At 32.0% G+C, this 18,038-nt stretch overlaps 1 protein-coding gene across 1 annotated transcript; it reads left to right on the forward strand.

Moving 5' to 3' along the window:
- The first annotated feature begins 3,242 nt into the window (after nt 1–3,242).
- Nucleotides 3,243–12,068, forward strand: LOC123698586. The gene is made up of 9 exons (XM_045645265.1): nt 3,243–3,847; nt 4,105–4,255; nt 4,845–4,899; nt 5,405–5,543; nt 5,868–5,996; nt 6,821–7,756; nt 7,990–8,125; nt 8,482–8,589; nt 11,134–12,068. The coding sequence occupies exons 1-8, from the start codon at nt 3,446–3,448 to the stop codon at nt 8,523–8,525; spliced, it is 1,992 nt and encodes a 663-aa protein (XP_045501221.1). The 5' UTR covers nt 3,243–3,445; the 3' UTR covers nt 8,526–8,589; nt 11,134–12,068.
- The last annotated feature ends 5,970 nt before the right edge of the window (nt 12,069–18,038 follow it).

Below are 18,038 nucleotides of genomic sequence, written 5' to 3' on the forward strand. Positions count from 1 at the left end.
GATTTGATTGTGTGTACTTGCACCATTGCGAGCAAGTACACACATCCTATATCAATAAAAATAAAATGACATATAGATGGTAAATTGTAAATTGTAAAATGATAATATTTAAATAATTAACTAATGTAATGTACTAACATAGTAATTAAGAAATTACTAACAAGTGGACCTATGTTGTTCTATTAATAAATAAATTATTATTATTATTATAATAATGTAGAAATTATTTTTTAAAGCTACGAATAAAAAATGTTATTCTTAGATTTGAAATAATGTTCAATGTTGTGAAAAAATGTTTGAAATCTGGGTACTTAGTTGTCGCATGACGTTATACATACTGTGCGTTTCAATTTATTCATGGTTTCAATTTATTTATGGATAAGCATTCTGTATCTTCAGTTTATTTAATTTGTTCTACGACAATACGTTAATTAATTTTCATTTCAGAGGGAAGATTTTTACTACCATGCAGAGTTTATACAATATAATTTGTTCATACGTATTAAAAACTTTTGAAGTTTCAATAAAATTTTCTTACACTTTCCGGATATACCTACCTAATTATTATAATACATAATAATTAACGACCATAAAGTGCGTAACTTAAGCATGTACATGTGTTACTATTTCCAGTATAATGTGTCCCTTGCTTTTTCATATAACGACCCTTATTTAACATCTTCTACTGCGCTCCGGCGCGGCATGTACTAAGCGCCCACAAGGGAGCGATATCGCATACATCGAGAAGCTATAGAATATACGAGTGCTTGATACTTACATTAATATATTACAACATGATGGGCCTATTAAAAAAGTGTTCCTATAAAAATGTCGGTCAACCGGGTCAACCCATTACCCAATCCTAATTCGAAGTAAGGAAACTGGAAACTTACATAAGATATTAAACGCCGCTCATACATTAGTAACGTGACTAGTGCGCTCTTTTTTCCATCACTCTCATTACTCATTAGCATTTTCTTTTCAAACCGTGGCCGTGGCTCGGAAGATCTACAGTAGAAACCAAGGTAGAAACAAACCAAATTCAAAATAACATTCCAATATCCCGAAATGCATCTCCTTTACGTACGTCTGTTAAGCTAGAAAGGTCAAGTCAGCAGAATCACTCGTATTATATCTCAAAATTTAGTGCTCATTTAGTGCTAATTTAGTGCTGATAACAGATATTTGGTGCTGTGATAGGAAGACTAAAAATGAGAACATTGCTAACTTTTCATTTAGCTAGCAGTGTACCATTTGTGACCGCGCTATGATACCATTGGAGCGAGGGGCACATCTGCTAATAATTTAGTGCTCAATTAGTGCTGCCTGTACAAGCAAACAGATATTTCAAAAAAAAAAAAATTATCAGTTTTTAAAAATGAGAACTGCTAATTTTTATTAAGCTAGCAGTGCACCATTCGTGACCGCGCTATGATACGGTTGGAGCGAGGGGCACATCTGCTAATAATTTAGTGCTCAATTAGTGCTGCCTGTACAAGCAAACAGATTTTTCAAAAAAAAATTTTTTTTCAGTTTTTTTAGTATACATAACTGTGGACATAACGATACGAGCAATCATAGAGCTGAAAGATCACTTTAGAATCGGTAGTGGTGAAATTGATTAGAGTTACTAATTAGTGCTCAATTAACGCTACCGGTAAACCCAGAAAAATTACAAAAAAAAATCATTCTAGAAAGGTCAAGTCAGCAGAATTTCTCGTATTATATCTCAAAATTTAGTGCTCATTTAGTACTAATTTAGTGCTGATAACAGATATTTGGTGCTGTGATAGGAGGACTAAAAATGAGAACACTGCTAACTTTTCACTAAGCTAGCAGTGTACCATTTGTGACCGCGCTATGATACAGTTGGAGCGAGGGGCACATCTGCTAATAATTTAGTGCTCAATTAGTGCTGCCTGTACAAGCAAACAGATTTTTCAAAAAAATTTTTTTTCAGTTTTTTTTAGTATACATAACTGCGGACATAACGATACGAGCAATCATAGAGCTAAAAGATCACTTTAGAATCGGTAGTGGTGAAATTGATTAGAGTTACTAATTAGTGCTCAATTAACGCTACCGGTAAACCCAGAAAAATTACAAAAAAAAAATCATTCTAGAAAGGTCAAGTCAGCAGAATTTCTCGTATTATATCTCAAAATTTAGTGCTCATTTAGTACTAATTTAGTGCTGATAACAGATATTTGGTGCTGTGATAGGAGGACTAAAAATGAGAACACTGCTAACTTTTCATTAAGCTAGCAGTGTACCATTCGTGACCGCGCTATGATACGGTTGGAGCGAGGGGCACATCTGCTAATAATTTAGTGCTCAATATTTAGTGCTCAATACTAATTGAGCACTAAATTATTAGCAGATACTACAGGCAGCACTAGCTGCCTGTACAAGCGAACAGATTTTTTATAATTCTTTTTTGAAAAATCTGTGTGCTTTTCGATTTTTTTAGCGAGCAGTTGAAAAATGATTTTTTTTTGTAATTTTTCTGGGTTTACTGGTAGCATTAATTGAACACTAATTAGTAACTCTAATCAATTTCACCACTACCGATTCAAAAGTGATCTTTCAGCTCTATGATTGCTCGTATCGTTATGTCCGCAGTTATATATACTAAAAAAACTGAAAAAAAATTTTTTTTGAAAAATCTTTTTGCTTGTACAGGCAGCACTAATTGAGCACTAAATTATTAGCAGATGTGCCCCTCGCTCCAACCGTATCATAGCGCGGTCACAAATGGTACACTGCTAGCTTAATGAAAAGTTAGCAGTGTTCTCATTTTTAGTCCTCCTATCACAGCACCAAATATCTGTTATCAGCACTAAATTAGCACTAAATGAGCACTAAATTTTGAGATATAATACGAGTGATTCTGCTGACTTGACCTTTCTAGCTTAACAGACGTCCTTTACGTCAGGCTAAAATTATTGAAATATTAAAGACAATAACATTTTTTGAGAACAATAAATTAAACTACTTCACCCCGTTAACAGTAATTATCCCAATGCCAATGGAATCTCAATGCAAAGGACATAAAAACAATAAAAACTCGCTTTGCCATCCCTAAATGAATTTACAAAAAATGGCAATACAGAGATATTTTGATTTTTCCATACTTTAAGATTGCGACTGAAGGACTTGTATCCATGGTTATGAATAAATTATTAAAAAAAAATTGATTTTTCCATGATATGACAGAATTGAATTGAAACTGACATTGACAGCTGACATTAAAAAACAAAACGGAATTCCTGTTTACATCTTCAAAATTTCAAATATTCCTCGTAAACAATTAGTGTTTATAATAAATCTATTAAAAATAAAACGCAAAATTTTTTTTAGTTAGGTACATTATTTTTTTCCAATAAGACTGTGAAAAACATTGCTTACATGACAAGCATACGAAGGTATATCGAAAACAAAACAAATGTCGGGTTCCCCAAAACAAGAAGATGTAATTATGGTGCCGGTAAAAGCAGAAAATGTATGCGATATGGGTGAATACCAGTCGATTTATGAAAAGTTGAAGAAGCTTCATGAGATAGCTAAAACAAATGAACCCTCTACTTCTAGTACAAATAGTAAGGCTAATAAATTGGCTCCAAAGCGCAAAACAGATTTTGATGTTTTAAGCGACGATAGTGCGTTGAATGTAACAAATAAAACAAAGCGTCGGCGATTTTCGGACAGTCAAGATTATAGCGAGATTGGTGAATTAGATTTAGGGGATTATTGCTCAAAGAATAACAACAAAATGTATGTAATATCGATATCCAATTTACCCGGCGAATGGACGTATGACAAAATTAAACAATATGTTACTGATGAGGTAAGCTTTTCCTTTCAATTTACATTTTTATGCTTATTTAGAATGAACTGAAAAAAATAATTTATTGTACATAATATCCATTACTATGAATGATGTATTGTTGAACTCACAACTTAACATTTTTTAATAAGCCTACTCCAGATTCCTGTTGTTTATTCATTGTTAACTCATAATTATTGCTTATCGGCACTTGTTTATATACATTTATATGTGACAAAATTCCCAAAATTAATGTGCATATTTTCTGTACACATTAGTGCGGTGTAAATGTGGTAAAAATGACTGATTCAAGAACAGACAGGTCAGATTATCAGTTGCGATTAAGGTTCACCAGTGAAGACCAATATAAAAATGTTCTCAGTAAATTAAAATCAAAGGAAGTTGAGGGAAGACTCAAAGTGGAAGTTGGTGAGTGATAGAAATAATTTTAATAAACTAGCTGTGCTCCGCAGTTGCACCTGCATTGCTCCACTCCTGTTGGTCTTAGCGTGATGATATATAGCCTATAAGCCTTCCTCGATAAAAGGGCTATCTAACACCGAAACAATTTTTCAAATCGGACAAGTAGTTCCTGAGATTAGCGCATTCAAACAAACAAACAAACTCTTCAGCTTTATAATATTAGTATAGATTAGTAATGTATAACTCAAAAAAAGAATGATTTTTATTATGCTGTCATATCATGGAGTAAACAAATTTGGTAATCTTGGCAAAGAATATTCACCTCTAAAATGTGTGCTCGCCCAATACACTGTTTTTTATTTGTAATTATTAATAGCGAGGTTGCTGTTCTGATTATATTTATAAGTAAGGGAGTAAATAGGTGTATGTAGATTTAATATGAAATAGTTTTATTTATTTTGAAGTGATTGTTTTAACTAAATAATAATAAAATAAAAAAATCATCTCTTATTGTATTCACCATTATCAGTACTATCACAATATGAAAACAAGCCTTTTAGGAACATTTAGTAAAATGTGTTTGAAATCATTTTAGAGGAGACTGATAGTGACAGCGACTCTTCAGAAACAACTTTTATTATTGGAAAGAGGTGAGGTTCATCAATATAAAGTTGTATTTTCTAGTGTATGATTTCAACGATTGTTATACATTTAAAAATTAAAAATTTTAATGTGACCACGCCTGCTGAAAAGTGTACGAAACGCCGGGCTAATAATATAATGAATAAATCACATTTAAAATCCGTTAATGGTCATAGTTTTGAAGTTGTTAACAATAGCAACTGCTTTAAAAATTGCAAAAAACAGTAGAACCTATTTTTATACTAGATTAGCTTACCGCCCGCGGCTCCGCCCGCTTTGGCCATAACCTAATAAAATTTATACTAAACCCTGTCTCTTGAATCACTCTATCTATTAAAAAAAAACCGCATCAAAATCCGTTGCGTAGTTTTAAAGATTTAAACTTACAAAGAGTCATTGGGACAGAGAAAGCGACTTGGTTTTTTATTAAGCAATGTAGTGATAAAGAAGTAGAATTAAATTAATTGGTCCATGTTTAAATGCAAAATTAATGCCAGCGTATATGTTTGCCAGCGATATAAAAACGGAGGATAAACCATGGAAACTAGATGAAAGCGAGTGGGAGCCAGAAGGTCTCTATGGGCTGAAGCCAGAGTTTCTGCAGAGTTTAAATATAAAACCACCACTCACTAAATGGATTCATGTGACGAATGTGAGATTTTTTAATTTATTTACTCATTCCGAAAGGAATAAGATAGGAGTCAGTTTATTAGTAAATATATCATGAAGTTGATAATTATAGACCTATAATGCGTTTTTTCATAGCTTTGCTCATGTACATTTCATTTTAACACATCATTAAAGTGAAGTTTCTACATTTATTTTTAGTTTTAGTAACTTTATAAAAAGCACCTTCATTTCATCGTAATTTATCTTTTGGTAAAATTTATGAAAAACGGCTCAGCAATTTTGTCGTGAAAATGGGATGTACATACATAAATATTTTCCTTCGTTAATATCTAAATCTTTTCTATAGTTTAGATGTGACAAAACAGAATTGAGAGATGTGTTCGAAATGGCTGGTCGGGTGATAAGCTGTGTAGTGGTGAATACTATAAATAAATACGCCAAGATTATGTTCAGCCATCCTCTTGAAGCAGTTCAGGTAAGTTTTATTTTAATTGACTAAAAATGAAACAATACAAAAAACTATAAACTCGGTTTTGTAAAGGCAAACTACACGCCGCGTTGCGTAGACGAAAGCCGAATATTTTAATGCTATTTGTCTCGTCAACACACTCACAGGTGATGTCCCATCGCAGTATTATATAAACGCAGTCATAACGCTCCGTCGTCCGCGTCGCAGCGGTGACAGTTGCTGCGTTTTGTGAAATAAAACAAGTCAATTTCTTCAATGGTACTCATTTTACTCTGCAAATAAAACTAAATATAAAATACGTAAAAATAATGAGATGAGCTTGCGTGTGTCATCAACGCACAAACAATTGAGCGCTGCCGTTCCGGTGGCGTCGCAATTAATACACCACGCCCGCTTCAGCTTGGGGTCTGCATCATCGTGCGTGCATTGCGTCAACGTAGCGCACCGTGTGTACATATTATGATTAATAGTATATAAAATAATAGTATATAAAACAACGCAGTGGTAGCGTTGCGTCGACGCAACGTAGCCGCAACGCGTCGTGTGGACTTGCCCTAACTTGTTATTTGTACAACTGACGTATATGATTCTTAAAACATTGAAATCTTTTCAAACTTCTAGCATTTCTATGGCGATACATTTATTAATACCGTTAAAAAAGATAGGCAGCAATGATAGATCCTGTTTCCATTTTTGTGAGGTTCTAACGTTCATGTTTGCAACAAGTATAATATATTTTATAACTACAAATAACTATTACATTATACAGTTCCATCTACCCAAAAACGAACATATATCACACCGTACTCATAACTTTTAACTTGTTCCAGGCAATTTCAATGTTAAACGACCAAATTTTTTATGGCCAAAGTTTGAAAGTGTCATTAGATCCGTACGCGGAGATCGCTCTGCCGCTGCCCAAGGGCCTGTTAAACTATGGCCTTGGTTTCGGAGAATCGGGAAAACCCCTACGCGATATTGTTTCGGAATACGAACGATTTGTCATGGGACAACCTTCAAATATTAACCCCTCCCTATTTAGCCAGGAACGGAAAGACTCCCCGGAACCTTATGTTCCCGTTAAACTTAGCGATAGCTCTGAAAATCTGGGTCAATTTGGTCCGATTGGACAAAGGAAAGCAACGAGTACAGATGACAGTAGAGCGAATAATTCGAAACAAGCAACTTATCCGTTCGTGAATAGTACAATGCCTGGAAGTAGTATTACATATGTGCCAAGACCTATAAATGGGCCAATGCCTGGCGCAAATATTCGACCAGTATTGCCAGCTCAGAATATGGCGATACGATTACCTGCACCAAACGTGCCAGTTCCAACGGGTTGCAATCCTGGTACTAATATACAAGCTCCACATTTCCACGGTCAAAGTTACGCAGTTCCATTTGGTCATAACCAAGGGATACCTATGCAAGGTCATAATATACCGATATATGCTCCTGGACCTAATATCGTCGGTTCAAATTTTCAAGGTCCTCCTCGACCAATTGGTCCCAACTTTCCTAATGCACAAGGAGGTTCCAATTTCCAAAATTCTGGACAATTTCCTAATCGATTGCCTCTAAATAACGGTCAAGGGCAGACAACTAATGTGAATGGCCAGAGAATGCTTCAACCGGGACAAAATCCATCTATGGTGCCACGACCTGTTGCTCCAAATTCTTCAGGGGTCAGAGATCCCAGAATACCAGAAAAAGGCATATTGGTGCTTAAAACAAATGATTCTACGACCTTACAGATTACGAATGTAAGTTCACTTGGATTTTATAAAAGCTAACGTTGCTAGCTAACGATATAAATTAATGTCTTGACTTTTAAAATTAATGTCTTGCTTAAAAAATGTTTATGAAAATATTTATTACGATGAGTTTTATCCAGTTATAGTTTAATTTATCAATTAGCTTACAATGATTAATAAATAATACTTGATTTTAACCAACAATTAATTTTATTTAAGAGATTCATTATATTCTTCTGCAGCTACCACCAACAGTAACGTATGCCAGTCTTTGTGGTAAGTTGTCAAAAGTGGGACAAGTTGTATCTTTAGAGTTCACAAAACCTGGATTCGCAATGGTCAAGTTTGGCAACCCTTCGGAAGCTGAGAGATGTTTCCGTATCCTTTTTTAATGATTTTTTCTTATTTTTATCATTTATGAGATTTTAATGTGCGGTGTTATTTAAGGTGAGCTTACACTAATATTAGTCTATTTTTTATGAACAGTCTGTCTGATCTTGTATTGGGTTTAAAAAATTTGGGTTACATAAAGATTAATAACAACGGTTTGTGTTTTGTATCATTTCTACGACTTTTAGTTTGGAATTAATTACTATGTAATTTTCCAGATAATACTCTTATTTTTACAAGTATTAAGATTAAATATATGATTTATTAAATCAAACTTATTTTTATAGGCTTTGAATAGATTATAGGGACTTGTTATTGATAATAAACTTAACATGTATGTACAGATTATTTCAGCCCAGCGCGGTTTGGCAACGAACTTGGAAGATGAGTGATTAACTATCTGTTTCTAGGACATTCTAGAGTGAACCATTTTTGGTATTGGAATTTGTATGGTAAGATATTTTTACCTCGCTTCTAGACATGAATTTAAAGTGTGGGTGCTTAAAGTCAAAGACAAATGTGCTATTTGTGAATAATTATGAAGTGTCGGGACGAGAAACTTTGTTTTAATTATATAAATAGTGGATGAACATTGTTTTTCAAATGTGGAAGGAATGTAAGTGTTACCTTATACAATACTAACGATGTATGACAATACGAACTGATTACGTGCACTATTTTAAAGTCGGTAAATGAGGGTAGTATGAAAAAAATTCCGCCTTTCATAAAATGTATGGGAATGAGTAAAGCGTGTGTAAAGTGAAAGTATTGAGAGTGGATGGTTGGTAAGAGAAGCTAGATAGAACTAAAGAAACAAAGACTTATGGAGACACGAGTTGTTTTTATGCGAAAAAGTTGAACTTTGACAATACAAATAAAGAAAACTTGTAAAATAATGTGGAAATGTGTAACTGATTAACATTTATAGTAATATTTTTGAAGTGAAACTTCTTTAGGCGTGATGAGAGTAACATTTCAAAGTCGCGTCATGGCAATACCGTCACGTCATGGAGTAACGCGACGATTTGGTATATTTGAATTTTCCTGAAGAAGTTTCACTTCTGACACGTGTGCCGAGCACACGCTCTCTTTTATTGTTAGTTATACTTACCATTAATAATATTTAGATTGTTGGATACTAAGCGAATGTTTTATACAATTTGTGTGCTGTATTTTTCGCGCTTGAATAATGTTCTTAACGAATAATGCAACAAAATAAACTAACAATAGAGACATTTTCATAACTAATCAAAATATAATTAAACAAAGACAGTAAATAATTAGTTTATACTAACCCAAAGGGAACAAGAATGTATTTTTTATGGAATAATTCTTGTAATTTAGAAAAAAAATGAATGTTAGTTTTTTATAAATTATGTAAGAAATGCTTTGCGATGGCTATTATAGTAGAGCCATTTTAATAGGCAACATTTGACAGTTCAACAAAATTCAACAACGTAACCTAGTAACGACGACATAGAATAACATGATATTTCGTTTTGTTAGAACTGCACATTTGCTTAACTTTTTTCAATTATGATTACATATTTATAATAATAATGACCGATACAAGTAATTTTAAGATTTCATTTTACTGATAAACCATACTAAACATAATAAACAATTTCTGAATTGAAGAACTGACGTCGCTACAATTTTGTGTCAATAAACCTTTTTTCTTTTTAAATACCAGAGACGTTACTCTAAAAATCGAAATCTGACATCTAGAATAGAATGCATTGATTACTTGTGAATAAAAATCATCATAAATTAATAAATTCGATTGACAAATGTTTCAAATCCGTATCGATTAATTCACTTTAATCGATGTTTTTAAGCAGGTTACCTCTCTTCGAAGATAAAATTGATAGACGTCAAATGTTGCCTATTAAATTGGCTCGACTATAACTATGTAACCGTGCCAATATTATTTATGCTACATATGTATATATAACTATAAGATTTATTTAAGTAATTATAAGTAAATTAAGGCCTCACTTAGATTAACATACTTAGATTAGATTAATATTAAGATAAGTAAGTTATTATATTCATAATAATAATATTTTAATATTTATATAAAATTACTCATAAATTAGGATAACGCAAGCATCTAACAACTCTAACAAGTATATATTTTATTATTCTAAAAAATTTTTTTTAATATAATATGACAATCCTAGAACGTCTACTACGTTACGCGTTTTTTCATGCAGCTTTAAGTTATTTACTATCTTTTAATGACTGTACTACAATTTGTCCGAAATAAATAAATCAAAATAAACCGCATAGATTAGCCTCGCTACGAATAACGTAACGTACCGTTCACAAAAGCATAGTCCAGATCGATAGCTGTAGTCGTGAAAATTCTGTTCATTGTTGAGGTGTCCATTTGTGAAGAAATTATTAAAGCACATGTTACAAATGTTTATGGGTGGTTGTGACCACTTAACATCGGGTGGCCTGCCTGCCCATTTACTTGCTCTGTCGTAAAAAAAACGCATCTCGGCGTCATAACGCTGCGTCAGGTTAGCGAGCTAGTACTCATTCTCTGACAAAGCCTTTAAGTCTAAATATATACATCTACTTATTCATAGCCAAATCATAGCACCTAGTATAAGTATTCTAGAAAATTCCACAGCGATTTTTGGGCAACAGTAAGGAAACTAGTCTATTATAATTAGATACGGGTCTAAATACATGAAATCTCTCTCAGGAGTGGTAAAGCTCACAAAACGGGTATTTCACTTTTACATTATGTAGTTCCTACCGTCGTATTTGTTTATGTGATAAGTTTTGTAATTCTTTTTAGTATTAAGTATTGTATATTTTATGAATTCTACATTAGATATGTTAGGAGTAGGTATTGGTTAAGCAATTAAATTTTTTTTTATGTTTTTTACCAAAGATAAATATATTTTATTATTTTATATCTATCATAAGAATTAACAAAAATATGAATTTAAATTCGGTAAAAATATTTTAACATTTTTCAGGTTTCTCTTATGGCCGGTTCACATTTGCTTAGCACTAAGTGCTTAGTGCTTGTCACACCACTAAGCCCTATGACAAGTGAGAAGTAACTGTTTACACGTAGAAGCTAGTAGAATGTATTAGGGACTAGCCATTCGAAATTATTTTTGTATACGCTGACAAATGTATTAAGAAAGTATCTTTTTGAATAAAATTTTACAAATTGTACAATAGGTAATCTTCTTCGAAAACCACGCAGCACGCTATTCATGTGTGAAAATAGAATGAAAATCGATGCATAGTTTTTGAGTTAATTACGAACAGACAGACAGACGCGTCGGACGATTTTGTGTTATAATACGTATTAGTTTATCAGCGTGAAACTGATGCAAAGATATCCCAGACTTATTATATCCTTAAAATTTCATCACAAACAGATGGATTGTTTTTCAAAGTCGAACAAAGTACGCATTTAATTCGAAGTTATTGCCTAGTTACTAGTATGTTATGTATTATATTAGGATTATAATTATGTTATGTTTTGATATTTTTAAACAATTGCTTTGGTTTTAGTTTTCAAGACAGTTTTGTAAATATATTTTTTTATATCTACTATTTTTAGTGTAATTTTATGATTTCTAAGAGCTTAGTAATAGATTAATTTTAATTTAATTTTTACTCTTAGCATAGATTAATTATTTAAGTTTCAACAAGAATTTTACAATAAGTCGGTAAGTATATGTATGTTAAAAAATTTAATTTAGTTAAAAATTAAGAATTGGTAAGTTTTACACTAGTTTTACTTTTATAATAGGATAATTATTATCATAAATTAATAAGCTATGTAATATCATTCTAAATTGTATGGGGAAATTTAGCACACCTACTTCATAAGATTTTTAGTAAATAAGTAATTTAACGTTAAGTAAGTTGAAATAAATAAAGACTCTTTTGGAAATTGTGTTTTATTCAATCTGAGAACTAACTGAGAATCCTGATTACTGAGTACCTATTGTGAAAATATTTTTTTTCGTCCTTATGTTCATATCGTTAATCAGTACCTAATTTGCATATTAAAAAAAATATCCCACGCATAATTTAAATTTCATTTAAATGATTTAGGTACTCAAGTACATTTAATTTCATCTTAGTAAAAAATGTTGTATAAAATTTATTTTTCTAAATAGGTACCTAATACACAGAATGCTCCTGGGCTTTATATGTACCAAGATGTACCTATAAGAGACAAGGAGGACTATCGTTATGTTTACTAAATAATTAAAATACACTTGCTTATTTCACACTTATCTGAATATTATCTTACCTTAAAGATAATCTATTCCGTAAACAAACCCGCTTCAATTGAATTCAATGTAAAATGCGGTAACCGACCCAAGTTTACTATTAAAATTAGGTGTATAAATCCCTGATTAATATCAGTTCCCTTAATTATGACGGGCCTATAACGTTACGCTTCGCCTTAATGACGTCAATTTACTCATGGCTGTTAAGGGGCTTAGGAATTTTGGCCGAAATCCTGAAATGGTTGGGTTTGATTGATATCCGTGTTAGTAAGTTACGGTGGAGCCGACTTTATGCAATAATTTTATGTGAGTACCTTATTAGCTAGTTCAATAAAGAAACGAATCTTCAATGGCGGCGCTTATCATTCCCTCTCGCTCACACACGGCCGTACGGTATGCAAAAAAAAAAGGGAAAAATTAAATCACTAAAATGTATTTGATTTTCCCTATAATAGTTTTTATCATAAATTTACAATGACAATTATGCATTTGCGAAAGTAAATAATGTTTTATTGGAATTTGACAAAATATGTTCTTTGGGAAAAGTTGTTCAGTTTTATGGGCTTATTACAAGTATTATGGGGATTTTATTACATTCTGTATACGTAAATATGATAATTCATATAAATACACAAATACAATAACAAAAAAGTTTGTCAACAAACAATTTGAAATAATTAATAAAATAATTATCAATTTACGTTATTTTTATTTTCTTTTTTGCTGATCCTACCATCTGTCAAAGTCAGCTTTGGCCGCCATTGAAGATTCGTTTCTTTATTGAACCAACTAATACCTTAATAATTTTTTTCTAAGATTTTCTTTTTGGGTGTAACTATGTTAAAAGCAATTGTTTTATTTTTTAAATGCGGGTAGTTTATTATAAGATTCAGTTTTTAGGTCTAAGTTAAACTTGTACAAAATTGTGCTTCAGAACGCGTTCAAAATTAAAATGTGATGAAATAAGTTTAATATAATTAATTAAATATACTTATCTTAATTTTTTTATAGAGTAAAACATTAGTTTAAAATAACGTTAAATATAACTTAGTCACTGTAAGATGTAGATACTCTATACATATACATAATGTGAGCTTGGGAGCGTGAGGTTTTTCGTTACGGAATTTCTCGATTCGGTCCCCGCGCTCAAGGCCCGCGATAGAAGCTATGCAATGGCATAAAAATGTATTTTTAAAATCAACAGTGACTTGGTTTAATGAAACGTCTATTTTTCTTTCTCCCTGAGTACAGACGAAATTAATTTGATGCTTGACGGACATTCTGTTCACTTCCTTATAAAAGAAAAATACACGTCTGTTTTTATACAAACCAATCTCAGATTTTATTGTATTCCGAGAAAGTCAGTTTTCCTCGATTCCTACTAGGTGACAATGGAAATTGGAAAAAGGCCTTTATAGAAAATTCACGAATATCAAACCTCATCCTTTTCCAAGTAAAAAAAAGAGCGTGTGTCTCAAGCACGAGCACACGTATCAAAAGTAAAACTTCTTTGGCAAGATACCTACCATAACCGTCGCCTTACTCCATGACGTGACGGTATGGCTCTAATGACGCGACCTTGAAATTTTACTCTCAACGCGCCAAAAGAAGTTTCACTTCAAATAAAAATTGACTTGTATCTAGAATAGGTACATTTCTATACACGATATGCCCAGCAATGTTATCAACCCTGATTAATTTGAGCTAGTAATAAAATCGGAAGGTGGTTATTTCTGAACCGTACATAAAATTTAAATTGCCCATCTTCGCCGGGATTAATTGGGTCCGCTAAAAACACTCCATTAATCCTGCAGTCAATTGGCGGAAATTCGGACTGGGCCTTTGTTACTCCTTTACTAAAAATTGTTTGAGTTAAATTCGTTCCTAAATGCCTTGCCTTGGCATATTATATTAGTGTTATGTTACTTATTGATACGGGGAATAATTGTATCATAAGCCTAAGTATCTTCAATTTTTTTATTACCAAACCTAACACACATACCTACCTAACAACTGTCTACATAGGTAGGTAACTGTCTAAGATTGTGGATTAGAAAAATATACCCTCATCTGTTATTTAGATGAAACAATTTTTTATAAGCTGATTTCAATATCATGATTCATGGACTTATAAAATCAACTTCTGCCATTATAAGCCTGTGCTGCAATTAATAGTAATTAAGTAACAACTAATTTATTTCTAATTTTTCATTTCTCATGTTAGTTAGTTACATGTCGTAAGTTGAAACCGTCAATATTTTATATTATATACCTACCTCACTGGAGTAGGCACCCATCTCTATGATTGCTATAATTACCCGCAGCCAGGTGAGGAAAGGCAGATAAATGTTTATTTCCCTTACATATTAATTAAATTATTGGGTATATAATAAAAAATATTGTAGGTTTTATCTTTTTATTGAAAAAGAAAAAAAAAATATTGTGGTACATATTAACTCAATGTAGCATTGAGTTAATATATGTAGGTACTGTGTAGTACATATTATTAACTTAATGTGTGGCTACGACAAAATTTTAACTACCTAATTATGCTTTATCCAGCATGTTATGCTATTGGTATCTCAAGAACCTATGTCCTCTTGACGTAAGGTATTTCATAAGACACGGATCGATTTTCTTTCCGGCATCTCCTTTGAGACTGAAAACTTAACAATCTTGTTTATTGAAACCACGACCCGGTCGTTAGTTTTGATAATCGCTGCACAGTGTACCTACTAACCGTGTCTTGTGGCACCTTAGAGTTTAGTTACCAATAACTTATATATGTATAAGTTTATTTTTATGGCAGGTTTCGTTTAGGAAACTTAAATTTTAAACCGTTAGGTTCGGTTTGAAAGTTGCCCATACGTCTAAAAATATTACTTGGATAAATTGAATTGAATTGATAATTAGTAAACAAGTTGATCTGTAACAATAGAAATAAACACCAAAAACTACAAACAACACAATGAAAGACAAGACTATAATTATTAGGTACACCGACATATTAAAAGTAAAATACATAAAGTATGACTGGTCGCTTTCTAGCACTGCTGCAATCCTTGGAGATATATTATAAAAATAAATCAAATTAAAATTATCGTTTCTATGAATAAGTCTTAACCGATAACTCAATACGTAAATGCCTACAGTCCTACACGTCGAATTGATTGCCCTTTTCGAACCCACATAAAGCAATTTTTGCATTCACAAAGCGCTAACAGAAACCCCTGAATAATTATGATAATAGCGGTTCGCATTCGAACAATAGCCGAGTCTTCAGAAATAATATAAATATCATTTATCGAGCTGACTGAGCACAAATCAGTACAATGGCATCTTGTAATGGGCCAATATATAAATGGCGATCATAAATTTTAACATCATCGCTTCATTGCCTCCGATTTGTTTGATGTCGATGCCAGGTGAGGTTAGGTGCTTCGGGAATACCGTTTCTTCCCTTATTTAATTATTGGAATATTACTTATGTACTGGAAAGTCCTATTTATGTTGTAATGATTGCAAATATACGGGCGAAAAACAGGAATAATTGGAAAACATTGTTTGTATTTTATTCCAAACATTTTATTAATAAACAGTTAAATCCAAATGGAATAATTCGCGCGCAATATATAGATAATAGGTATAATTAAAAACATGAGCTGATAATATAATGCAACACACACACACACACACACATATTTCACAGATATTCTAATAAAATATATTATCTGTGAAATGAGTGTTGCCACTATACAATAAAACCAAAATATTAATATTTTGGCTTAGGTATTTGGTTTAGGTTTTGATGTTAACTAAACAGAAATAATTTAACACACTACGAATACTGGGAATTAATTAGAAATCCAGAACATTCCATCGGCATTCATAATTGCAGTATAGTTTATAACTACCTCGTTACTTATCGATGTAAAGTTTTCAAATTAACGAGAGTTTGTTAAAATCTAAGTTTGCTTATTTGAATAAGATTCGCAAGATATCTATTATTTGATAAATTAACATGATTTGAGAATAGAACGTGAAACAATTATAGGTAACGAATAAAAATAAATATAGAAACAATTTATTTTATCGCATTAGCTAGATAAAAAATCTGCAAACAATTTCAAATGTCTAAAACAATATTCATGATAACTGTAACATACTACTAGTAATTGATTCCTAATTTATACATTATTGAATGCGTGCTTAACAATTTTTATTTTTTTGTCAAACTACAAACAGAACAAGAACTTCCAAAACTAAATTACGCCGAAATAGATGTAAGGAAACACCCTAGAAACGGTCGTAAAGGTTTTATCCGGACTTCTTACCCGTGTAATTATTGGCCAAGTGAAACATATTTTTTTGGGCGCGGGACCCCACTTAATTATTCACTGTCAGGTTTTATTAATTACCCTGTAGTTAATCATGGAAAGATGTACTTGGCGTATGGTATGCGGAATACGTAAAGTGGAGAATAGATTTATTATGTTGACTTTTGTAATTATTTACTATGGCGACATTTTGTTGCGACTTTTTTGGGGGTTGTTCGTGTTTCTTTTGTTAATGCAGTTTTTGTTTGTCGTCAGTTATAAGTCTTCATTATTACATAGTTGTATGTACTGAAGTATATATTTAATGATATTAGGGTATTATATACTTAATCCTATTATAGGTAGGTACCTACTTGCTTCCTTTCTACAGGATATAACATCCCACACACTTTTAAGATTACTTTCATCTTTAGGGTTATTTCGGAAAAGCTACCTTCGAACTTTGTTAGAAGATAATATCATGATGAACGAGTTCTTCTAATTCTTGTATGTGGTATATTTCTTATAATTATGTTGATAACTCATCAATTAACGTTTCGTACAAACAGCTCAATCGTTTATATTACGTAGCGTACCTAAGTATAAAAATTAAAATGATAAGTTAGAAATTCTTCATAAAATATATTATCAATTTAATTAAAAGCCTGGCACACGAGTTAAAATAAATTGAACTTTATTTGAAACGAGCGTCACAGAATATCAAATCTAATAAAGAGAGTAGAACTGAAAATTTTTGTTTGACGGCGCAACGAAATGCTTTCGCATTGGCGTTTTTAAAAGCTCCTTTAGCACTTAAATTTGTTGCGAATTGAAATAAAAAATATGATTTAAATTTGCTGCTGTTGCTGATTGTGGTAAATAAATGAGATTTGTACTCTAGTTTGCTTGAAGGACTCTTCAAATGTAGGTACCTATGTAATGTAAATGCATTTTTTTTTATTAAAGCGAAGGATCTGGTTTGTTATGTGTCACAAAAAATAACTACTAACATTGGGATCTACTTTACTCAATACTTAATTATTATAATAATATATAGTGATATGTGTAGGTAAATATAAATTATAGATTTTAATTTTATTCCTGTGGTATACTCAAACATAATGTTTATTAATTTGTGTCATCTGTGCCAATAATAAAATCGTTTGAATTTCGAATGTTTGTGCAAATTGTAACCAACCTTTTTTTTAATTTAATTTTCTATCTTTTCCCGCGTTTTTAAACGATAGTATCAACTTTACAAAGCGCCCAAGCTACTGACTTTATCTCATCCAGCTTTAGTGTCCCATA

This window comes from Colias croceus, chromosome 16, assembly GCF_905220415.1.
Source record: "Colias croceus chromosome 16, ilColCroc2.1".
Taxonomy (NCBI): Eukaryota; Metazoa; Arthropoda; class Insecta; order Lepidoptera; family Pieridae; genus Colias; species Colias croceus.

What these genes read in the sequence shown, in the direction of transcription:
- LOC123698586 (XM_045645265.1), top strand. Translation starts at nt 3,446, where the DNA reads ATGTCGGGTTCCCCAAAACAAGAAGATGTAATTATGGTGCCGGTAAAA. An exon ending in AAGACTCAAAGTGGAAGTTG is followed by an intron (nt 4,256 to 4,844) that starts GTGAGTGATAGA and finishes AAATCATTTTAG; the next exon opens with AGGAGACTGATAGTGACAGC. An exon ending in CGACCTTACAGATTACGAAT is followed by an intron (nt 7,757 to 7,989) that starts GTAAGTTCACTT and finishes ATTCTTCTGCAG; the next exon opens with CTACCACCAACAGTAACGTA.